The 23846-nt window shown below is 32.5% G+C and overlaps 4 protein-coding genes across 7 annotated transcripts; 1 reads left to right on the forward strand and 3 right to left on the reverse strand.

Annotated features, from left to right (window-relative positions):
• Positions 1-1338: 1338 nt before the first annotated feature.
• Positions 1339-2595, forward strand: LOC111004053. Its single transcript, XM_022274873.2, has 2 exons — positions 1339-1445; positions 1943-2595. The coding sequence occupies exons 1-2, from the start codon at positions 1406-1408 to the stop codon at positions 2413-2415; spliced, it is 513 nt and encodes a 170-aa protein (XP_022130565.2). The 5' UTR covers positions 1339-1405; the 3' UTR covers positions 2416-2595.
• LOC111004074 lies at positions 2592-7760 on the reverse strand. Of its 2 annotated transcripts, none has more exons than XM_022274908.2 (4): positions 7603-7760; positions 6139-6300; positions 4263-4374; positions 2592-2860 (listed from the first exon to the last, which is right to left on the reverse strand). In XM_022274908.2, exons 1-4 carry the CDS (start codon positions 7655-7657, stop codon positions 2734-2736), a joined length of 456 nt encoding a protein of 151 aa, XP_022130600.2. In that variant the 5' UTR covers positions 7658-7760; the 3' UTR covers positions 2592-2733. The 2 variants fall into 2 exon arrangements, with proteins under 2 accessions (XP_022130600.2, XP_045485744.1); XM_045629788.1 differs by lacking the exon at positions 2592-2860 and adding an exon at positions 3456-3660.
• A 2465-nt stretch (positions 7761-10225) lies between these two features.
• On the reverse strand, positions 10226-13999 carry LOC111004056 (translocating chain-associated membrane protein 1). The gene is made up of 9 exons (XM_022274875.2): positions 13858-13999; positions 13607-13759; positions 13242-13430; positions 12970-13123; positions 12463-12640; positions 12135-12250; positions 11665-11810; positions 11248-11362; positions 10226-11087 (listed from the first exon to the last, which is right to left on the reverse strand). Exons 2-9 carry the CDS (start codon positions 13736-13738, stop codon positions 10993-10995), a joined length of 1125 nt encoding a protein of 374 aa, XP_022130567.1. The 5' UTR covers positions 13739-13759; positions 13858-13999; the 3' UTR covers positions 10226-10992.
• A 1619-nt stretch (positions 14000-15618) lies between these two features.
• Positions 15619-23817, reverse strand: LOC111004100 (ATP-dependent 6-phosphofructokinase). 3 transcript variants are annotated; one of them, XM_022274951.2, is made up of 15 exons: positions 23726-23817; positions 23280-23590; positions 23005-23209; positions 22649-22803; positions 22108-22216; positions 21274-21462; positions 20208-20351; positions 19808-19942; positions 19009-19172; positions 18199-18340; positions 17822-18004; positions 17293-17362; positions 16718-16942; positions 16390-16591; positions 15619-15975 (listed from the first exon to the last, which is right to left on the reverse strand). In XM_022274951.2, exons 2-15 carry the CDS (start codon positions 23561-23563, stop codon positions 15834-15836), a joined length of 2349 nt encoding a protein of 782 aa, XP_022130643.1. In that variant the 5' UTR covers positions 23564-23590; positions 23726-23817; the 3' UTR covers positions 15619-15833. The 3 variants fall into 3 exon arrangements, with proteins under 3 accessions (XP_022130643.1, XP_022130642.1, XP_022130641.1); XM_022274950.2 differs by lacking the exon at positions 22108-22216 and adding an exon at positions 21817-21925 and having other exon boundaries at positions 15621-15975; XM_022274949.2 differs by lacking the exon at positions 22108-22216 and adding an exon at positions 22321-22429 and having other exon boundaries at positions 15621-15975.
• Between the last annotated feature and the right edge of the window lie 29 nt (positions 23818-23846).

The raw sequence follows: 23846 nt of genomic DNA on the forward strand, positions 1-23846 counted from the left end.
GCTTTGTCAATGTCAACGGACACGCACAAGTATTTTGACCCACTGACTAAACTGCGTAACACGGATTGATTAACTATAAGCAAGATCGAGAGATAAAAAAGCCACAATATAGAAAAAGACTTACCGTGACCATTTGCTTGCAAAGCTTTCTATTAATCCTTACCTTAATTTATACAGTTTTATTCCACTTATATCTACAAATAGCTTTTATTTATGCTAGGAATATTAATTTTTGCGTTGTTTAATATTGTTTACAATTGCTAAAAAACTGAATTAAATCTCTGATTAATTCAAAGGGAGTTTCTAGTTTCTATCTCTGAATATTATTGACTTTTCAGACTAAAAATTCACTACCTTCTGAACCAATCTGATGCAGATTGAATGAACGAAAATGTAAAACTAGAGCGACATTATCTTACTATCATTATTCAAATACAATCAAGGCTTGGTTTTTCCATAGTATTTATTTTAAGGGATAGTAGCCGTGATTCACATTTGATAATCTACTATCTAATTTCCGCGCATATATGGAAACATCGTTCATTTTACAATATCTATTTATCAAGTCTGTTCTTGTACTCACAGCTCTATTGAGCAATGTCTTGCAAACTGCTGTTCTATGGACGACAATACCGTGTCAACCATCGAAGACAAACACTCGTTATCTTATGAATAATGGCGATTATGTTAGGTAAACACGCACGTTTTCAAGTGCATTTTTCACGAATCGCTATTGTATACATGATGTTTCCTATTTCGCGCTAAATCTATTTTACTATGATCGTAGCCTATGATGCGTTGATAAAAGTTAAGTACCACCGCATTCCGGAGTTAAGATAAAATCTTTTTAATTATTTATGTGTATGGACCGAACTGTATAAAAAAGAGGACAGTAAGTTAATCCAAAATGAACAATATTTATTATAAGTATCGTCTCATAATGGTATGGATAAGTACTCCAAAAGTATATTAAGGTGACTTTAAAATACATTATCTTTAATACCAAGGTTTCATTGTCAGATTAAGGCTAAATAATTTAATTTTGGTCCGTGCTACGTAATTAAGTGGGTGTGATTTAATTTCAGATCAGATTATTTATTGATTGTGAAATGCAGATGTGTTGTAATGACACTATAATGTATGTTAAAATTAGTTTATATAATATTACATGATGCCGATAAAGCTGTTCAGCCTGTGTACGCGAAGCACGAGTCACCTAGTTATCGCGCCCATTGTCCACTCCATGCCATCCGCCGCTGGGTGAGCCTCGCCATTACCTCATACTTTCAATATTGGGTTACGAGAATTTTTCTTCAAGGTCTTCTTTTGGCAGCAAATAGTGGTGGTATAAAGGCAAAGACGAGTAACATTAATACGCAGTTGCGCTTTAGTAACCAATACGAAAATGAATGTATCGATCGCATTTTTAATCTGCTGTATCGCAGGTGGGTTATTTATTAATATCAAATTGTTTAAATGTTGGTCGTAAAGGAAATACGAAAGTTTTGCATAAAGTAACAACAATTGTGTACAAAAGTGCAGTGTTGGCCCAGTGGCTTCATAGTGCAACTCCCATACCTGAGATTGTAGGTTCGATCCCCGCTTGTGCACCTACGGACTTTCTTTTTATGTGCGCATTTAACATTATCTCAAACGTTGAAGGAAAATATCGTAAGGAAACCGGACCACTAACTTGCCTAGAACATTAACAATTAGTCAAGAAACAAAGACTGGCTATCTATGGCCTAGATGTAAAAAAAAATTAGCACCATTTTTGTTTTTAACAACAACAAAGGCCCGCGACGGAGGAGCATAACATTGCACTTACGCATTTTAGTGTTTCGCAAATTCATTAACGTTATACACAAAATGCTATATTATTCTACGTTACTTAAATTTAGGTTAGGAACTTTTTTTTAATACTAATATTGTTTTTTTTCAGGCAATACATTAGGCTATTATGTGCAGAGGGAGACACCCTATAACACTGGACCAAATGATCCGTACAGCGTAGAAGTTAGTCCGAATCTTTTATTAGAACCATCTCAACGTATATTCTGGGGAGATGGAGGAAGTAACCAAGTGGGGGGAAACGATTGGTGGAGTAAAATAACTAATAAATTTCCATTTTTACGTAATATGTTTGGAAGAATTCAAGCGGAATATGGTGTGCCAAATCCTGCACCTGTCTACGGCCCACCGACTAGATTCGTTCCACAGTTTTACACTCAGAATATTCCGCAATTTGTTCCTTTCGCTCGAGATATTGGATTTACTGATGACGCAGTCATTATAACACCACCAAATGTTCCCATCGCACCTCAGCCCTTGCCACAGCCGGTGCCACAGCCTGCACCTCAACCTGGATACCAATATAGGAAACCACTAAATCGCTTGGAATTGCCTAACCATTGATTAAAGTAACTGCATCATCATTACGGGTAATTTAAAGTTATTTTCAGTTTTATTTTGTGTTCGAACGATGAAGCAGTTGTAAGCAGTATGCAAACACTACTTAAAGCTTAAAACATAAGGAATTGTAAAGGATTTCATTATTTATTTCAATGAATTTGTATGAATAAAATACTTTATATATATTAATATTTTATTTCAACACCTTACCCATGGTCTCATTCATCCAAACTTATACGTAATTATTTAATATTAATCCACAAATTTTAATTAAATTATAACAAAAAGGAACTTCAAAGTAATATGAAATGATATTAGGCATTAATTACCAACTGAAGTATATTGGTCGTAATATCCTTTGCCGGAAGAGTCAATTCCTACAGACGAACCCGCGCTGATTGATCGACTACTCAAAACTGGACCTGACTGGCGTCGTGTCTCACCAAAGCTGGAATACGAAATGTCTTGCAATAAAATAAATTGAAAAAAAAAAAAGATTTTTGTTGTAATCTTTTTTATTAACGCCTTTAAAAATTTTCAAGCAACAGTGTAAGTTTTCATTTGCATTTGTATGTTGTGAGCAAATTTTCCTAACTACTTTGTACAGACTGACACAAACAATTTTTTTACTCCTGTTTAAATTTTGTAAAAGATATAGAGCTTTTTAGGAGTAAGCTATTTTAAATTAAAATATTGTTGATTGGAGTCATTCTTAGAAGAAAATATGTGTATCGTACAGTGTCTGGGTTTAAGAATAGGTCATGCGTAATTGTAAAACAAATACACAACATTAACAATGAAAAGCCAAAAGATCCCAGTTAAATGATCTGATCGAAGCAAAGCATATAGTATCCATTTTGATTGTAGCGTCATTTGAATTAAAAAATAATGAGTGTGCAATCAGTTTTAACTCGTAGTTAGCCTCACAAGTTTAACGGTTGGTCGGCTTATTTCTATTATTAATTTAAATGTTTTTTTAAATCTATTATGTGATAGGTTAGGTTTCGTATTATATATTACAAATAAATATAAATAATAATGGGTTTAAGAAAGAAAAACATACACAATTTTTTTTATTAAAACATAAATTAATTAATATTTAAATACAAGAAAAGGTATCTTCCGGCAGTTACACGGTGATGGCACGATCGGCGTGTCGTGCAACTGATGGAAAATTCGCGCAGTGGATGAATGAGCCGTCACCAAGTTGTTAGTTTACGATGTCGCGTGTTGCTTTTCAGTTAGTGCCTAAAACATACAATAGGTAAATTTCAGATACAAAGGAAAAAAAAATTAAATAGTGCAGGCTAGCAATTATAGATTTATTTATAAGAAGGCTTCATAGAAGAATTACACTCACGCATATTTTGTTATATACAAAATATGCGTATGATATGGGTAAATAAAAGGTGCAAGATAAATCACGTAAAAATCATTCGCTACATTACTTAACGGTTCATTATTATGCACTTTCACTTCACAAACCGAAATCAATAATAAAAGAAACTGTTTAAATAAAGGACATAAAGTTTTGTTTGTTAGTTTGTATCGATACTGATTTTTATGTTTTGCATAATAAACACTGCATTTTCTTAATTCATTTTATAAAATTATCGCTGTAGAAACTAAGCCAAATTTTTCTGACATGGATTTTAGAGTTTTAAAAAATCTCGTAGTTGCTTATTGTTTTAGAATATGATTTTTATGTTTTGCATCATAAGCAGTATATTTGCTTCATTTGTTTTGTCAAGTTATCGCTATAGAAACTAAGCCAATTATTTCTGACTTGGATCTTAGAGTTTTAAAAATCTCATAGATGCTTATTGTTTTAGAATATGAAACATAATTACCTTAATGCGTTAGGATTTGCAGCGCCGTAGCCAGCTCCAATGGGAAGGCCCCAGCCCCCAGAACCCGCGCGTGCGTTGGCTTGAGCATTTGCACTAGCACTGCCACCACCCCCTGTGATACAAATGTATTTATTAAGAAACATTAAAAAAGCTTTTTTTTTAAATAGACAATTAACGCAAAAAAAGATGACAATGAAAGTACATCGTTTTCGTCTGGGTTTATTATTAACTATAGTTAAAGCTAAACATTATTTCCCTTTAATGATGTAATTCACTCAATAAGTGTATGCTAGAAAATGGCTAAAAGTGTTGTAAAACGTTATATTTTCCAATGTTTAACAATATTGTTTAACCTTTATTTAGAATTTGTGTTGAACGATGATAAATATTATTCACTAATATTTGATACTTTAAAAAATTACTTCAATTTCTTGTATTTCTTATTCTATTGTAAAAGGGATGCTAGTCCACTAAGACATTCCTGTATTGTGACTTTAGGGTGACTAGATTCTTCCAAGGTACAACAAAACCACAAATAGTGCAAATATACAGTGCAGAAAAATTGTTGTTAAATATTTACAGTTACAAAATTAATGTTTATCATATTGATTATCTTAGGTATGTTATAATGTAAGATATACAATTGACCTAATAAGTAGTGCCTAAGAACCGTTATAACGCGATGCCGACGGCAATCGAACCAGACCTGCACGTTCAAATCTACTGTTACACTTAATTTCATTCACTACATGTGTAATGTTAATACCAAACTAGGGCATGCATACTTTAAACTTATTTACATTAGGAAAATTCTGTAAAGTGTGAACACTATGTTTGGTTTTATTAGGGAAAATTTCATGAATAAATAGACATGTTTGCTGCCTCGTCACAACTAGCCTCTCTAGCCTTCTTACCTAACTTATAATAATTCGTAATTTAATAATTGACTATTTAAAATTAGACCGTGTCAAGATGATTTTTGTCTTTTGAAGGACTTTATTTGTAAACTTCAGGGTGATGATGGTATCGAACAGTAAATGCGTGATCGCGAAGGTTGTTTATTATGCATTGAAAGTAAATTCTGCAAATTGAATGCCAACGTCCGCTTTTGATTTAAATTTACCAACAAATATATACCGTGGACGTTAGGAATTTAAATGAAGTGGGTAAAGTTCATTTTTTCATGTCAAATAGCTTAATACCTTAACACTATCATAAAAGGTAATTGATAGTTTGTGAACAAAAAGCTATAAATAAAAGAAATTCATGTGTGTAATTAGCACATAATTGGACTTCAAGCGTATAAAGAAAAAGTCATCATACAGGAAACGAAGACCAGCTCAACCGTTTATTGTTGATTAAAAAATCGTGACATCGCTCTAATACCACACAAATACATGAGAATGGTCGGATATTGAGTCATTGCAATTCACGAGAAAAATCCTGTTTTTGTGAATCATGTAGTAATTTCCGTTGTTTTGTAATTTAAAGACTGTTCTTCCTCTTTACTTACCACAAGTAGCCTAGCTTGTAACGGTGGTCAACTAACAGTAATTGTTTGGACAACGCAACTGAGTAAATATTTGAAATGTATGAGCCTCTGTTAATTTTTCGTAAAGTACCTACCATAAGCGTGTTGATTGAACTGAATTACTTTCTACGGTTTCTTTTTCTTAAGCAAAGTTAATTTCATGGGACAAAAGTATTTAGTAAAATATGCAATTTCACCATTTATTTAATGAATTGAAATTGGAATATATTTTATGTTACCAGCTACATAAAATATATTCCAATTTCAATTCAAAAATTTGCTTTAAAATGGCAAATTAAATGTAAATTTCATGAAATAATAATCAATAAAAAAAAAAGTACTTACAAGCATTTGCTTCAGCGTTCGCGTTTGCATTGGCATTCGCTCCTCCATATGGGTACGGATAAGGATTCAGGGAGCGTCGAAGCCTGCGCATAGGCACTGGCGCCGACTGATGACCTTCTGCATCTATTGTGTAGTAGGCGCGCGGAACGTAATATTGGCCCTCTGGAATGCATAATTTATTTTGTAGTGTTCTGGCTGAGAACTTATAGTACAATCGCTTTGCGGTCAGGCCACTGTATCTAGCTCAGTGGTGAAACCGTTTATAGAGTAAATATATTAAATGTGTATATGTACTTAGTTGTTTTTTAGTATATTTTTTTTAGATCATGACAAAAATATTTATTGTTTGGAATCTTGCCTTATATTTATTACATAGTCATCATATACTTCCACTTTGTATGAATACATAATACTTACTGTAATGACACAAGCTACATTTTAATTACAGTGTCTAAAATATGCACTGTTGTTATACAGATGTGACATTAATGAATAACATAAACTATGGCCTATGTCCAACGGTGGACAAACCAAAACTTAACTAAATTATAAAACATCCCTAAATTTTAAAGTTTTCTTTGGAAATAATGGCTTCTATTATTATGGGTGATATTATATATAAGCATATTTCATATTTTCTGTTAGTCATATTTTTTAGATTATATATAATTCTATAATTGAACTGACCTTTTGAAAAATTCACTGAATATCCATAGAAAAGAATATACATAGCCAAGGATAAGTTAGGCTTGTTAAAAATCTGAGATCATCAGCAATCATCGTATCTTCCGTGTCGTGACTTAATGGGCTTTAGATAAATTCGTGATTATTAATTACTCATATTATTTTATAATTTTAAAAGTACATTTATATGTATATAAACGTTGTCGTACAAAACAAATAAATAAGTAATAAGCTTTCAAAAGTTGTTGGTTGGATGACGTATTTTTTTGTTACTTGGCTGATTTAATTATTAAAACAAATAAATATAGTAAAGTTATACTATGCATGATTTTGAGAAATGTACCTTTGTGTTTCAAGAAAATATTATATATTTTTCATAAACATAATAAAACTTATATTGTCAGAACCTAAACACATCGTGTTTTAACTAAATACATATTTAAAAAAAATCTTAAGTACGATTATATTATAGGTATTTCGTATTGGAAAAGTAAAATTCTTGGCATAAATTATAAATTGGTTTCTAAACTAAAAATACTAATCTATACCGGCTAGAAATTATAATAATGTACCTAATTGCAATGTCTGCGTAGTGTATCGTAGATTAGCACGTATGAAAACCAGTAAAATATAGATTAGTAATCGACAATCGACGATAGATAGATCGACAATTAGCCGCTGAAAATGAGTCAACGTATTATTATAGCAGGTCCATTAAATGCTTTAAGAAGTTATTGTAAGCAAAAGCAAGCTCCGCGACAAAAACATGAGGGCACTAACCTGCAAGAGCCACGGTCAAGACGACCGCGAACAAAAGTAATGTGACGGTTTGCATTATTCAGGCTAACGTCGTACCTTCACCGACAACGGTTTGAAACTGGCTCGTCTCTTAGACCACAACCGTTTTATATGTATTTACTACTTCGCGCCTGATCGCATCTAAGCTTTCAATGCCTAACGGTTACGTTAGCAAAAAGCTGTCTCAAATGGAACCTGTCAAATTAGAACAAAAAAATCGAAGCTGCCGTTTTCAAATTGTATTGAAGCTGTTATAATTAGATGTTCGTATTTATTGGCTGCTGTTTAAGAGGTGTACCTAACTGTAATTTTCTTTGAAGATAATGTATAAAAAATTGCATCAATTTTTATATTATCTCGCCTTGAACGATGAAATTTTTACTGGAGTTAACAAAAAAAGCAACAAATGTTACCAGTGTCATTAGTAATTTAAGTGTTAAATTATAATTATAGCATGTAAATTACCTGGATGATAATTTGAAAAACAAAAATATTAATTATAAACTATCGATTATGAGTACAAACCCATAATTCCACCTTGAGTTATTTAATTTGCCTTTGTTTCTTTACGAAGAAACAACATAAAATTTAATACTAAAAAACTATTTGTCTGTCAATATAGTTCAATGATAAAACTTAAAGATTTACGAGAGGAAATACACAAGTAAATAACATGATAATAATATTAAACCTTGCTGAAATTGTCCTTTCTAATTTAATTGTCATGCAACATGTTATAAAATGCGATCTTGATTTAATATACAACAATCAACATATTATCGAGGGCCTATTTTCTTCGACTATTTTATTTAGCTGGTGAATAGAATAGGTAAGTGAAGCAACGCAGCGCTTCAGCGTTAGTCGAAGAATCCCATCGACGTCAGACCTTAAATGTCACTTAAGACTTTGAAGTGGTTATTGTATTTTTGATAGATGTAGATAATATTTCACAATAATTAGTCAATAAAACTTAAGTCTGATGTCATCTAAGGGAACTCTCCTTTGTTTTACTGTGTGTGTTATTCTCAGTTCGGCTATAAGTGATAACAACACTTTTGGACATGTATGTATGATTAATGGAAGCTTTTGTGCGGTCGAAGTTTTAGCTGTTTGTGGCCGATACAGGTACAATTTTGAAGTATATCTTTGGTCAGTTATTTATACTTCTTTATAGTTTTTTTTTAGTTTCGTACCTACAAAAGCAATAGATACTGGCGTTGTTATACACCCGTATTTCACTGTACCAGTAACAATTTTGTATTGCAGCTGTAATACATCCGAACCATTGGGATCCGAGGTAGGTAGTTTTGTTAAAGCATAGTTTGATATTTACTTTACTTATACACTATGTGTTGTTACTTCATACATTATATTATTTCAATAATTTGGTTTAATTGGTTGGACCTGGTGAATGCGTATAATAATAATTAATTAATTTCTGTAGTCTGTTCTATACCAATTTTATCTCACAATTCTATACAAATTTATCATACAATTAAACCAAACAGTCAATTGTCTCTAGTTGATCATTTTACTGCGTTCAAATATATTAAAAATCCTATCTTCTGAATAAACCGAAACGCTTTTTTGTATGGAATCTCGCTGTAGGCCTTTACAGCTCAGCTGGGGCTGTTTTGGCGGGAGTAGCTTAGCCGGAATGTAAGCCGACATAAACAAAACGTAGCCGGCCCTAACATACCTCCACGCATGCCCTAAAGTGGGCATAACCGCAGATAATAAGAAAATTAATCTGCTATAGGAATACTCTGCTTTGAATGTGCATTTAACAGAAAATAATAAAAAACTTCTATCTAAAAGCAACGCCTACAGTAAAATAGTAAAAGCCTCCACAATTAACGTATCGTAACGTAATTTCTGCTACGCTTTATAGCAAATTATTGACTTAAGTCTTAACATAGAGCGCGATAAAGCTTTTCTTTCAAAACCGTTGCTATTAAAGACCAATCACTCAAAATTAAAACTAATCAATTGTAAATTCATACTTATCTATTATAGAATTCTAATATTATAGCTCTGTATAGCTATTATGTTAAAAGCCAATTAGCGAAACCGAAGTAGACAAATAATTATCTAGTATTCATTAGATCACCAGATTAAATCACAAGGAAAGAAATATAATATCTCTCTGTAAGCGTAGAGTTTCTATTTGTTTCGCTACAAAGTAATGTTGTTTTGATTGATAACTTTTAAAGAAGCTTATGGTTTTATGAAACAAATTCGATAGAAATGAGCTATATATAGCCCACAGTTTGTTTAAGTAAATTATGTTCCAAGTTTCGTAAAATAAACAACGATTTAAGTATCCAAAAATTTATTTTGAAATAAAACAAGCATTTAAAATCGAATTACTCTTGAAAAATAAAGTCATGAGCACGTTTTAGGAAGATTCATTAACATTTAATCTAATAACAGTCGCGAATACATTCTCACAGTCTAAAATAACTTACAGCTGAAACTATTATTATTTCAATGTAAAAATAGTGTATTAAAACAGCACCGGACAACCTTTGAAACACTGTAGAGGAAGTATCGTTACAAAAATACGAAAGTCATATAAAAATATTATAAAAAAATAAAATATAAATAATTTAAAACAATTTATTGGAATTCGATAAAACATGCAAAATCATTCAATGGAATTTCTCGTATTAGGTACACTTATCGATACTTTATAAACAACGTTTCGCACGTTAAAAACATAAGTGGCATGGCATCATTTGACAAATTGATTTTAATGATATTTAAATCTCGTCCTTTGGCTTACGATCTCCAAGTTTGTTAAAACTGATAACAAGAAGCAACATTTTGCTTTGGAACAAGAGTTTCTAGCATTCTGTCGGGTTAGATAGATCGGCAAAAAAGGCCCATCGTACGAAAACCTTAAAAAAAACAAAGTTGAAAACACATTGTTTTTTTATTTATTGTCACTTATGTTATTAAAATGCAATTTTAACCTATTTAGTTTGTTTTACAATTTAAGAGATATTTTTACAACCCTGTATCCTCTATACATAATGAATGATGTTATAAGATTGCAAGTCGAGACATTCACAATTGGGCATTGTCATGCATAGAATCTCAAATAATAACTTTGTTTCGTCATACATATAATGGAATTAACAGAAATGCTAAATTTGTGCTTAGACATGGCAGGCCCGATGTTTTAATTTATTACTAAAATTGCCATTGACATCGCAACATACAAGTATGTAGTTACTAGGGCCAGCTTGGAAATACAACCAATTCAACGACGTGAGCAAGTATATAATTTAAAATATTTAACATTAATAAAATATAGTATAAAACAAATTTGTCATAAATAAGGTGCTCACATCGATTTCTAAGTGATGTTTACTTCTTGGCGGCAATTGGACGCTGCCGTAACGTCTTGTTGGTGTTCTGGTCAACTTCGGGAAGATCAGATTCTTCATTTTGGACTTTCTTTACTGTAATTAATAAACAACTTTATTATTATTATTATAAGAAAAAACTAATTATCTTAATAGATAATTAGTTTTCTAATTATCTTAATAGATAATTAGTTTTTTCTTTATATATAGTTTTTTAATTTTTAACGGGTAACTAAAAACTACTTGAAAAAAATACCTTTTTCCTTTTTGGGCTTCTCTTTCCTCTCCTTCTTGGGTTTGCTCTGAGCCAATTGGCGTGCTTCTTGGCGTTGCTTCATCGTTTCAGAGATGAAGTTGAACATCAGATACACCTGTTAAACAGGATTTGGTATAAAATAGACGTAGTAATAATAAGTACAATATTATTATTAATCATAATATAATTTTTAAAAAATCAATCTGCAATCATGGACAAAAATGATTTTTAGATATAATGTTCCTTCAGGCAAAACCGGCTATTTGTGTACCCACACTTATCAGCCTGCGTCAATGATCTGCGTCTATTTTAGTATAAACACATGATATACAAAACTATCGTAAAACGGGATTTTATAATTGAACTACTTAAAAATCAGATTTATCAGCTATGTACGTTAATTGAAGTGTAACTCACCTGAAAAGAGACAAGAATGGAGAGTGCTGCAACACGTACGAGAAGTGGCGCGGCTCCAGCAAGTCCAAAGTAGAAAGTAAGCACACCAAGTACCAACGAGCACAGTCTTACTGATACGAACACTGCGCCGTTGACTAGTTCCAAAACTAAATAGATATCACGAAAAAAATATATATCATGAAAAACATATTTTACAGAATACAGTTAATAATTAATTTAAAGATTTGTTAAGTCACATTAGTTACAGATAACTATATTTTTCTCTATGTATAATATACCACCATGGTTTATTTGATATCATGACAATATTTGAGAATTATTTTCAGTTTGACACACTGGGTCAATCACCTTTTTACCTATAAAATAGTAATAAAGAAATAGATACAGAAATGAATGAACAAAATGAAATACTATAGGGAACAATTTAACCATTGTTCTCAAAACTTGCAACGTTTGGGTTTTTTACTTACACTTGTCTAAATAGTCTTCTCGTTCACCCCTGAGGATAGTATTGAGGCGGTAGGAGTGAGCAATAAACTCAGCAAGCGAATGAAGAACTATCAGGGCAACTCCAACACGTTGGAACCTAAAGGGTAATTATCATTTCTTAAATGTAATTATGATGGAATTGTCGATTGATGGAAATTGTGAGTGCAGACTAGATTGAAATCACACCTGGCTAGTGTAACAAGGAATGGAATGGAATACCCATTAGTCAAGTAGTAAAATATTCATTTTAATACATGTATTAATATTTATCTTAAATTTTCTTCAACAGTACAAATCAAAAGCACTCACTTGAAAGAGTATGCCAATGCAACAAAAGTGAAAGCAACAATTGCTTGTCTTATGCGACCTGCCCACTCATCTTTTTTCACTCTCTGGAAATACAATTCAGGAATGGTGTGGATCCAGTATGCAGCTTGGACAACCCACCACAGCTTCAGTAAAAATGTCATTGGGTGATTAGGATATCCTAGAAAATTATTGATATTTTAAAAAAACATCTACACTTCTGGCAAGTATAGTAAAAATATGCCTTTTCTTCCTAGTTCTTCATAAATTGAATTGTTAATTACTTGAAAACCAAAATTGAAAGAAAAAAATTTAAGATGAATTAAAGAACAGATTTTATTAATACTTAATTAATGAAAGATTCATAGAACCATGCTAGAAATTAAGAGATAGCAAAATGTTAGTGTGTGTATATACATTTATTTAAGTGTTATACTTCTGTCCATATGTTTTAACCTCAATACAAAACTGCCATATGGTAATTATATGCTCATAAATTATAATACTCACCATCCCATAACTGAGGGATGTTAAACAGAAATCCTTCTCTTAAGATAGCATCACCACCCCATACTAGAGTCATCAATTGGAACACAACCAACTGTCCAGATTCATTTAGTGCACTCAGCCTTGATTTTGACAAATGAAATTTCTTTGATATTTTCTATAAAAAAAACAATTTATATTTCAATTATACAAAAGTGAAATAAAAAGGTATTTAATTTAGGTAATCAAGGCCATGTAAGTAGGATGTTTGTTAATGTAAGAATTAAAGTACTTACATCCAGAAAGTATTCTTGAATTATTGCATGCATTACAATGCATACAAGTGAATAAAAGAAAACTGCACATCCATCTTTCCATCCCGATTCATATAAAAATGGTTCGCCTTTGGGAGCTTCTCTGGTTGGTTCAACACCACTGACATTATGGTGTAAACTAATGAAGAGACCTGCTATTGGGCTTGTAGACTGAAACAAAGAGTCAGAAAGTGAAGTGAAAGTAGTGAAATTATCTTCTTAACTACCACTGTAACTTTATATGACACAAATACAACCAGAACGAAGCAAAATGATGGCCACAAAATGCAAAACAACAACCAGCAAAAGTACCGTAAAGCTTACGTGGCAAACTTTTTATCACGTACCTGCACCATAAGCCCGACCAGGAATACCATAACGACACATGATACTATATCAGCATGGTTCTGTATTACAAATTCATGGCTTAAAATTGGTGGGTTTTTGTTAGTTTTTCTCCCAATTGCGGGCTTAACCATTTTTCCGGTGATAACCTAATTCTGAAAAATATTAATGTATCAAATATTAGTTTTGTACATGTAAAACATTTACAGGCATATGTTTAAGTTTTACAAAATATTGTAATGAAAATTTATACCGTAAAACACTAAATACACGACACCAAAAACTGTTTCCCAATCCCGATTCTGACAGATTTAGACCGATCACTGACGTTTGACGAACGACGTGACTGTAGACGTAACACTTTCACTTAGCTACGCAGTCAGATTCAGACTATAGAGTACTATAGACTAGCCAAAAACTTAAGATTATGTAGATTTTGATGAAGAATGGAGATAGAATTGTCTGTGTATTTACTTCGAGAAAGGGCATTTTATTATGCTTTATTTAAATCAAAAATAATAACATAGTGTAGTTGTAAGTACATTATTTTTAAATTTTCTGTCATTAAACTGTACTTATAAATTAAATATTTTCTTATTTCTACAACCTATCTTCACTCAATCATTATGGTCCCAAATAAAAAAGCTGGACCTGACATGGAGCAATGTTCTCTGGGCCGATGCTTACCACTACCTTGCTCTTGATCGTATACAACAAACAGGGATTCAAATCGTCGACGACCAGTTACTTTTCGAACGGTTTGATCTCTTGGCGTTGCGTCAATCTGCATTTATTACCGTATTTGCCATAGTTTTCGGCGGTATTATTCGAATTAATACCTATGAGCTGGAGCACAAAATATGCGCGCCGGCCCGTAATAACAATTAGTTATGTAAAACATTAAATTAATGTAATTTTATTTTTTTTTCTAAAATGGACTACTTACTTGATTTTTCTTATCAAGCGAAGCTATTTAAATCGTATATCGACCTTATATATTTTATCCATTCCATTGCAAAGAAACAATGTACTTTTTTTGGAGTTTAGGGACTAGATCGGTCCTTAAGGAAATTTCTGCCGCGCCAATCGACCAATTCGACTTAAGGTCATTCAAGAAAAGAGCGTACCAATTCCTAAAAAGCCGGCAACGCACTTACGAGCCTTTTGGCAGTGTGAGTGTTCATGGGCGGCTTCATAACTTAACATCAGATGAGTCTCCTGCCCATTTTTCATTTTTATAAAATATGAAATGTTGTCATATGTAAAATATGTATGTATGTATATCGATTTTTAACGTCAGTACGAAAGTCGGCTAAGACAGTTGCCACTGTAAATATGTAAATGATAAATGAAATATAGTATTAAATCACAGGAAAGCTAAAAAATAAAACAGCAACTAAGCAACGATTACTGTGTATGTGTATTACATTGATTTAAACACGAAATATTAAATTTACAAGATAATTCATAAAAACAATTGTGATACACCAATGTAAAACAAGTTGAGAATAGCTTTTCTTTGCAGTCAACCGCTCAGCTCTTTATATAATTGTAAGTATTAAATACAATATTTTATTTCTACAAATAAAGTGATAATAAATAAACCTATAAAAATTGCTTAAGTTTTCCTACTCAGAGACCACTTAAAAAATATATCTTAGGAACAAAAACATATATTTTGCTTACAGTTAAAATCTCACTTAAATATGTAATCTCAAAAAATATATGACACGATTTTAATGTTACGAAGATAGATACAAAGTAACATTTACAAAAGTTCTATTTAAAAATTAGATAGCTATTTTGTAATTTAATTGTTCAATATTGACAATTTCTAATGCACATTTAACTGCTAAAATTAAGTTATTTTACGTCAAAATATAATATTTGATTTACATATATATTCATTGTATGAAAAGAAAAATATTAATTTGTCTTTTTCGTGTTGCTCTTTTTTAATACATTATATATTTACTAGTGATTAACAGAAAAAGTTTAAATACATATTCATTAAACTTTTTACTTCGTATATTACTTTAATAATCTATGCAAATACGACGTTAAATTGTATATAAGTGACTGTTCTTCTTAATGTCAATTTTTTGTTTTAAATTTTGTTAAACTTTATAGTTTCTTACAGTTTATGAATACCACACTTAATAATGACAATATAACATGTCTTTCTACATAAAAAGTATAAAGCTAAAATAATACTTTTTGACTAGAAGTTTAAATAACACTTTCAGAGTCGAGTTCTCCCTGTTCGACTGTCATGTACATTCCTTCCTCTTCATAGGTAGAATCATGTTTGGCCAAAATACGAAGCAGTGGACGGAGTTTCATCCACCACTGTTGTTTTGGCACCCTTTGTCTGTAAATAAACAAATATATAGTGTTACGTTTCTTATTTTGGGTTAAATCTAAATATTAATAAGCATATTCATCAATAATGGCCATCGCAAAATCTTACTAACCATGATACGCTGCGAGTCTGTGGTCGTATACATGACACTACCACAAACTCGCAGCGTCAGCGCAGTGTCACGCGAAAAACACAAAAGTTTTTCTGCGTTTTCTGCTTTGGAAAGAATAAATGAAGAATAAATGAAACAAAAACAAGTTACTTTAATTTTTTTACTTGGTGACTGATTGGCTTAGTTATAAAGCAGTTAGTTTAGAATTTATTAAACGGAGACATTTGTTTTAGAGTAAAACAATTTTTAAATAAAAATGTCATAGCTTATTAGCGGTCTTTAGTTGAATATTATAGGATGTGTATACGTACGAGAAGTTAGTCTGTGACTTAAGCTCTTCAAGGGGTGTGAACTTGTATTGACGCTTGACGATTCCGAGAAGACAGGCTGTGTCGGCGGTATTATTGGGTCCCTTTTGTATTGTCTCTACGAGCCAGTGCAGACACTTGGCGGCCATTTTGGTTCCCATGTTACGGTCGAATGGCGTCGGGGAACCTCCTTGCTGCATATGACCTGAGAATATTATGTTTATTTTTTAAATATGTGGCATGTGTACTATCGTTAAATTAAAAAAAATGAAATATTCGATTGGAACAAAACATGTTACATTATTAATCCTAAATAAATACGATGACTTACCCAATACATTCATTCTAGCAGTGAAAAGTCCCTTGCCCTCTTCAGAGTAAAGGCGATAGATGAAGTCAGTGTTATAGTTCTCATTGGCCTTTTCGTTTCTAAGTATGAGACCGCGTTGAATTCCGCCAGTCATTTTGGATGCCATATGGTACACATCTTGCTGCAAATCTTTAATAGAGAATTTCTCTTCGTAGATGTAAGCTGCGTCTGCGCCGCCAGCGAGACCTAAATTTTATTTATCTTATTATTAATATCTTGTTAATAATAATTGGTTTAATTCACATACGTCAGTCACGTGACACAAAATGGCGTTCCAGCGGGTTCTTGAAATTATGTTTTGTTTGAATTTTTAAATGAATTAACAGACCAGAAAATAAATAGTATTTGTAAAGGTTCTATAGTCACTTACAAATAATATGGCTCTTATAGGCTATGTCTGATTTAAAAGCATGGCGGAGTGACATTTTTTCACAGGAATATCTTTTGTGTTAAATGAGTCGAGTCATTAACGATTAAGTAACGACTAAGACTACAGCTATTAATTGAATAGTACCATCGATGCGAAATTGACTTACCAGCCAACGTCGCCAAGTACCCACAATATCCTCCCATTGTTTCCACGATAAACACTCGACGTTTTGTTCCCTAAAGAAATATATTTACATTAATAGTAAACTATTTTTTTTTATTACAATTGTTCACACAATAGCTGTCGCTCTAGCATAGTATAAGTCCACATTTAATTAAATAAATGTTTTTTTTTTCTTTCTTTCAAATTATTTTATGGAATTCTTAGTTGAGAATTCTTTATAATTTTTTTACTTATTTGTATATACAGTTTTTTTAATAATCTCTAATCTCTATAAACACTTAAAAGTTTCTTAAAAGTCTATAATCTCTATATACAGTTTATATTTCATAACATAAGCTACTTAAAATTTTTCATCTAACATTTCATGATCTCATTTGTAATATATAATTTCTGCTCTAAACACCTGTTTATTATGTATTGAAATTCCAAGTATATTTTTATTTCTGATTAGGCATTGGAATCAGATGAGCCATTACACAATGAAAATAAGAGCTGGGTTAGTTTAAAGTTACCTGAGCCGATTGGCGGATCCTGTCGCAGATCTCCGTGATTTCATTAAGAGCGGTGTCAGTTCCCAGTGAAAAATCGGTTCCAGGTACATTGTTACTGATCGTGGCTGGAATCACAACTAATGGAATACGAAACTCAGGATACTGAGTACGCGACTCGTACATTTCTAAACCAGCTTGGTATGCCTGAAAGAAGAACAAAATTTTATTTGTATACTTAAAACAATATATAGAATTTTGGCATGCACTTAAAAGAAGTGTACCATACATATTTATGGTACAACTGTTTCGGTATCACAACAAATCTAATCGGTAAAATATGACTACTTTACTAACACTTTTTTTTTTCAATATAAAGCTTATAAAAATATTGCAATTACCTCAAAACCTCCAATGATGAGTAATCCTTGAATATTAAATTGTTGTATGCGCGCGGCGATTTCGCCTTTCTTGTCTCCTGGAAGAGTACGTTTCGTTCCCAAAAACGCACCACCCTGGCCGACCCAACCGGTTACATCAGACCTGGTAACGCATTGAAGGGAAAAAATTGTTTATTTTCAAATAAAAAATATTGTTATTTTTTTTTAAACTCAAAAATTCATTATTGTAGTGGCAAGGTTGACAAGTCTGTTAAATCACGTGTTGATAAAATATGGGCAATAATGATTTAGCGAGTCCATTTTCACCTACAGAACAATTGACAATAACTGATTAGTTTATTTGGTTAATCAGTTTTTTATGGCTCAACTTGGCCTTAAATATCCAATGTAGCCATGGATTTTGAAATGAAATGCAATCTACACATTCAAACTGGCTCTCAACACGTAAGACGCGTGTAGACAAATATCAAACAGACTCAAGTCTAGTCTACAAAAAATCTTTGTTATACAAATGTTCTATAATTATTTTATATCATCTGTAGTAAAATTTAAAACTAGAAATATATTTTGTATATGTTTGTAACGGATAATACAAAACTACTGGGCCAATTTCAAAATTGCTCGATTATTCCTGAGCATATGATAAATTTACAAAATATTAAAAGAAAATTTCAGCTATGCGAAGCCAGAAAAGTTTCTGCACAAAACAAAATTAATTTGGTCTTTGACAAAATATAATATTCACATTTAATTAAAACACAAAATTTTAATATAAGGAATCATTAACATATCATGTAAAAATATATTTACCAATCCATCTTAACGATATTGCCGCTAATGAATCCTTCCACACCATCGTGTATGCCCAGTACAGTATCACCACGGTAGATGCAATTACGTACGAAGGAGCGCACGGCCGCGTTCATACCACAAGCGGGCGCACCAACGTGCATCACCGCCAATGTTAAGCCTTCCTGAAAGTAGTATACAACATTTTTTTCTGAGATAAATGGCCCCAGTAAATTTTAGACTAATAAGTCTAGATCCACGACTGTTAGGCTTCACGTAGTATGTTCCAATTCCGACTTTGCAGAAATGAATTTTGCAATCCATTGCTGTAAAGTCGGGAAAAGCAATTTTAACGCGCATACAGTGAAAGTATGAGAAATTACTTATTTATTGTACCTAGTTCATACCATTATCGTTTAAAGCATTTCCAAGGCAATATGGGCACAGAACGCTGTGAACCCTAATAAAGTAAAGGAAACACAAAATAATGTAATGCCATTAAATTTGGTTAAAAGTGTACACAAAGGACCAAACAATTATACTTTAGGTGTCAAATATATAGAATGAAATAAAGTCACGCTCGTTTACAGTGCCATTTGCACACCCTCTGTCTTCTTTGCCGATGAGTAGGGATGCCTACAAGTTCGAATTGATTGACGTGGAATAAGTGATACCTAGATGATCTTATGTTCCAAAATAAACGTATTTTTATTTTTTATGCATTGACGGCGATTGGAGCCTTCTCTGCCGTCTCAATCCGCATCCGTATTCTCAGAACAACCGAAGTTACAGATGAATAGAGATCGATGAAAGTACTTACAGAAGGCTTTCCAGATTCGTCAAAAGCTTCCTTCGGTGGCTTCAAACGAGTCAACATTTTGTATGTCTCCAGGTTACGTGCGAAACTACGCCCGCGTAGTTGCACAGCTAACTCCCAATTTTTATCTGTCATAGCCTAAAACGTAAAGATACTTCGATTGGTAAGTCTTATCAAACATTTAGGCATGAAAAAAGTTTGGTAAACAGGTAACAATGACTTCTATTTAAATGTTAAGTGAAGATTAATGTTGGTTTGTGTTTTTATTTAGCAATTCAGGCACACCATGACAACAATTACCTCTAAGTAGATTAAATATTTTAGAAGAAGTATCAAAATAACAAATTACACAGTAATATATATTCTACAATTTACACGAATAAAGAAATTTACAAAGATTTACCTGGGAAACGGCTTTAGTACGCCTCACGCATTCCATGAGCGGTAGTCGGACAGCTTGGTTGCCATCCAGAGATACAACACATGGCTCTGTTTCCGGGGTCGCTTCCATCAAAGCCATAACTGCTTCGGCACCCATACGACATCCCTAAAGAGGAAAATTATTATTTAATAAAAATCGTCATGAAAACTCACCGGGCGTGGGCAGACATTTAGCAATTTTTGTTATAGGACAGATTTTATTATAAACGTCTTACAGCTCATGAACAATAGCATCAATTACTTAATAACCAAAAAAGAAAGAAAATAAAAAGCAAAAAATGATTGATCGGAAAAAGTGAACCGAAATGTTGATGGTAAATTAAGGAAAAGCTAAAAGTTGCCCGACCCAATATTAGTTCACGTATCTATCATATCATATTATCTCAGTAATCCAAAAAGATCATTCAAATTCAAGATGTCATACTATGTCGTCAGAAATTGTTTTAAGTCTCCAATGTTCAATTGCGTCAGCTTCTTAGTCATAGGGTTGACACTTATATGGTAAAAGCGCTATTTAGTTATGTAATAATTATCACTTTCACTTCACAAAATATTATTTATATATGAATTTAAATTAGATCTAGTTGATTAAAAAAACCGAGGGCGACTTTCATTCATAGTTAGTTTATAACTAAGAAATAAAACAGTAACCCAAAAGCCATTACAATAGATGGTTTGTTAAATAATCAGTTGACAAAGACCATCAAGTGGACGGAACGGTCAGACAAGTCATAAGTCATTGACACTTCAATAAGGTGTTTCCTGTATTACGTATCACACGATCTCGGCGTATACGTGACAGAGGTCATGCATATATAGTTCCTTTAAATTGCATTTTAGTAGAACGATCTTTTTTATAAACACGAACGCTGTATATAATGATGTAAAAAATCGAATATTAAGAATTTTCATTTTATTAAAAGATAATGTTTAATAAAGCAATTACTATTTATATTTAAGGTACAATTTCGAGTAACGGCTCTTAAATTTCCACCTACTTTGGATAGATTTAACGGGAAAATTCTTACCAATATTCTGTCGAATGCCGATGGTGAACCTCCTCTTTGAACATGTCCTAGAACAGTTATTCTGGTGTCTTGCTGAAGATTGTCCACAACAACCTTCTTCACCAGCTCTGCAGTAATCGGCTTGCCTTCTCGGTCAATAGCACCTTCTGCCACTATTATGATGTTCAAACGCTGACCAGACTTACGTTCCTATTTAAAAGGCTACATTTTATACAATGTCTTAATACTTACGAATTAAGTTAAAAAACACGGTTATAAGGTAATGTAAAGAATAATTAAGTTTTTCCCAAACCTAAATACTAAGCTCTCATGCATATCTATGATAACGAAAAAGCATAATGTCAAATAATTGTGCATCATGTGCAAGAAGGGTGCAAGAAACATAAGGCAAAAACTACTAAGAAGAAAGATAGTCTTTAACATGTATTACGTCATGAAGAAAAATATAAATTAGAGTCAGCAGTATGATTTTAATTTAACTTACTGCAACACAATTAATATAAGGTTGTTAACTCGAACAGTGCCACTCAATTAAGATCATACCTGTTGCAATCTTTTGCAAAGTTTCTCAACCCAATTATGGGGAACAGGGTCTTCAGGTATAAACACTTGGTCAGCCTCACTCGCCAGAGCGGCAACTAGTGCCAGATAACTGCAACAAGCAGCACCGACCAAAATGGATCATGCAAATAATGCCCAGTGAATGATTTGTAAATTTAGAATTTTTCCAGATATTTTAACATACACATTAGAATTTAAACACCACAAAGAGCCAATTCATTGATGAAATGAAAGTTATGATCCTGCTCCCATAAACAAGATTTTATTTCTTGCCTCTTTTATTTTTGCACACATCTTTTTGTCCCAATTGAGGGGCGCTGGGTCTTCACAAATAAAACTATAAGTAGCATCCGTACATAGTGCTGTGTACACTGCAAGAAAACTAAAAAGGGATGTCTGTTAATATTCAAGAGGAAGCAACTAGCAAACGAGCAATACATAGGATAGGAACAAAGGGGCATTCATGACTGTCATTTAAACCCTTGCCTGCTCTAACTTATAGCAAAGTTTATCTCTCCAATCAACTGCGGGTGGTGCTTCCGGAATAAACACAAAATCTGCTTCCGATGACAAGGCGGTGACCAGAGCAAGATATCTATCAAGAAATTTTTATTCAATCTTAACCATTCGTTTTCTGATAAGACTATGTTTGAATTGGCTCTGATGCAATCTTATGTGTATGGTTTGACAGTAAACATTAAGCATTATTTACTGCATTAAGCCCCTTATAGTCAAATCCAAAATAAATCATTTCTCACAAACACTGCATTAATAATGTTTGCTCCTTTACTTAAAATGATAACAGCAAACATACCCACAGTGGCGACCCATAACTTCCATAATAAAAGTCCTTTGATGGGAGTAGGCTGTACTAACAATTGCATCAATTGCTTCAATAATGCGATGTAAGGCAGAATCGGTACCAATTGTCATGTCAGTTCCACAAAAATCATTATCAATGGAGCCCACCTTAAATAATAGTTTATTTTATGAAAATGTTTTATTAAAAACTGTAAGAAATAAAAAATTCCAACAAAATTTGTAGATTTATGAGAGACAACTTATGGGATGTCTTTGTTAAAATGTTTAATATAAGTTAATACACAGTTTAAGACCTGAATCACAGTTTTGAGGATTAAATAAAATGCATAACATTTGAATTAAACATACCAGTCCAGCAATATGCAAATATTTATATTTTTCTCTTTGATCTTTGGTAATCCTGTTATTCGCCAAAAGCTCATCTAACAATTCAGACCACTCCTGACGAAAGAGGTTAGCACCAGTAAGAGAGCCATCCCCACCAATTACAACTAAGTTTGTAATACCTCGAGTTACTAAGTTGCAAGCAGCTTTAAGGCGACCTTCTTTTTGTCTAAAAAGTAATCCAATTGTTTAAAACTTAAAAACATATTTGTATTATGCCATAATTTAAAGTAACTTACACAAAATCCATGCAGCGAGCTGAACCAATAATAGTACCACCCTTGTGAATAATTGAACTAACAGAGGACCAGTTGGCTTCCTCTATATTATCACCGCCGTCTACCATACCCTGATAACCCTCGCGGATAAAGTAAACTTTACACCCTAAATAGATGCCCATCCTAACCACAGAGCGTACAGCTGCATTCATACCCTGAGAGTCACCGCCACTCGTAAATACTGCGAGACCCTTCCCTTTGTGAGAGCCTCGCTCTATAAATCGCTGCGTCTTTGTACTATCCATTTTTAAGTTACAAAACTTTTAAAACACCTAAAACAATAGAATATTATTGTTTTTATGTTTAATAGAAAAGAAGATTCAACCCGTTTATTACAAAACTATTTAGTTACAATCACACAGAATAATTTATGTTTAAGTTAATTTATAAAAATAGTTTTTACGCACCAATTCCTATAAAATTAATATATTTCAAAGAACTAACGAATTTGAAAATTGCAGAAGGTGAACTTCATCAAGGTGACCTTTCTTTGACATTTCATGAAATTTAATTGACATTGAAATATAC

This window comes from Pieris rapae, chromosome 1, assembly GCF_905147795.1.
Source record: "Pieris rapae chromosome 1, ilPieRapa1.1, whole genome shotgun sequence".
Classification (NCBI taxonomy): domain Eukaryota; kingdom Metazoa; phylum Arthropoda; class Insecta; order Lepidoptera; family Pieridae; genus Pieris; species Pieris rapae.

What these genes read in the sequence shown, in the direction of transcription:
- LOC111004100 (XM_022274951.2), bottom strand. Translation starts at nt 23,563, where the DNA reads ATGGATAGTACAAAGACGCAGCGATTTATAGAGCGAGGCTCTCACAAA. An exon ending in GTACTAAAGCCGTTTCCCAG is followed by an intron (nt 19,943 to 20,207) that starts GTAAATCTTTGT and finishes TTTACGTTTTAG; the next exon opens with GCTATGACAGATAAAAATTG. An exon ending in GGATCCGCCAATCGGCTCAG is followed by an intron (nt 17,363 to 17,821) that starts GTAACTTTAAAC and finishes ATATTTCTTTAG; the next exon opens with GGAACAAAACGTCGAGTGTT.
- LOC111004053 (XM_022274873.2), top strand. Translation starts at nt 1,406, where the DNA reads ATGAATGTATCGATCGCATTTTTAATCTGCTGTATCGCAG. An exon ending in TTTAATCTGCTGTATCGCAG is followed by an intron (nt 1,446 to 1,942) that starts GTGGGTTATTTA and finishes GTTTTTTTTCAG; the next exon opens with GCAATACATTAGGCTATTAT.
- LOC111004056 (XM_022274875.2), bottom strand. Translation starts at nt 13,738, where the DNA reads ATGGTTAAGCCCGCAATTGGGAGAAAAACTAACAAAAACCCACCAATT. An exon ending in TGGTCGGGCTTATGGTGCAG is followed by an intron (nt 13,431 to 13,606) that starts GTACGTGATAAA and finishes TCTTTGTTTCAG; the next exon opens with TCTACAAGCCCAATAGCAGG. An exon ending in AGAAGACTATTTAGACAAGT is followed by an intron (nt 11,811 to 12,134) that starts GTAAGTAAAAAA and finishes ATATCTATTTAG; the next exon opens with TTTTGGAACTAGTCAACGGC.
- LOC111004074 (XM_022274908.2), bottom strand. Translation starts at nt 7,657, where the DNA reads ATGCAAACCGTCACATTACTTTTGTTCGCGGTCGTCTTGACCGTGGCT. An exon ending in GAACGCTGAAGCAAATGCTT is followed by an intron (nt 4,375 to 6,138) that starts GTAAGTACTTTT and finishes TTTGTATCACAG; the next exon opens with GGGGTGGTGGCAGTGCTAGT. An exon ending in GCAAATCCTAACGCATTAAG is followed by an intron (nt 2,861 to 4,262) that starts GTAATTATGTTT and finishes TTCGTATTCCAG; the next exon opens with CTTTGGTGAGACACGACGCC.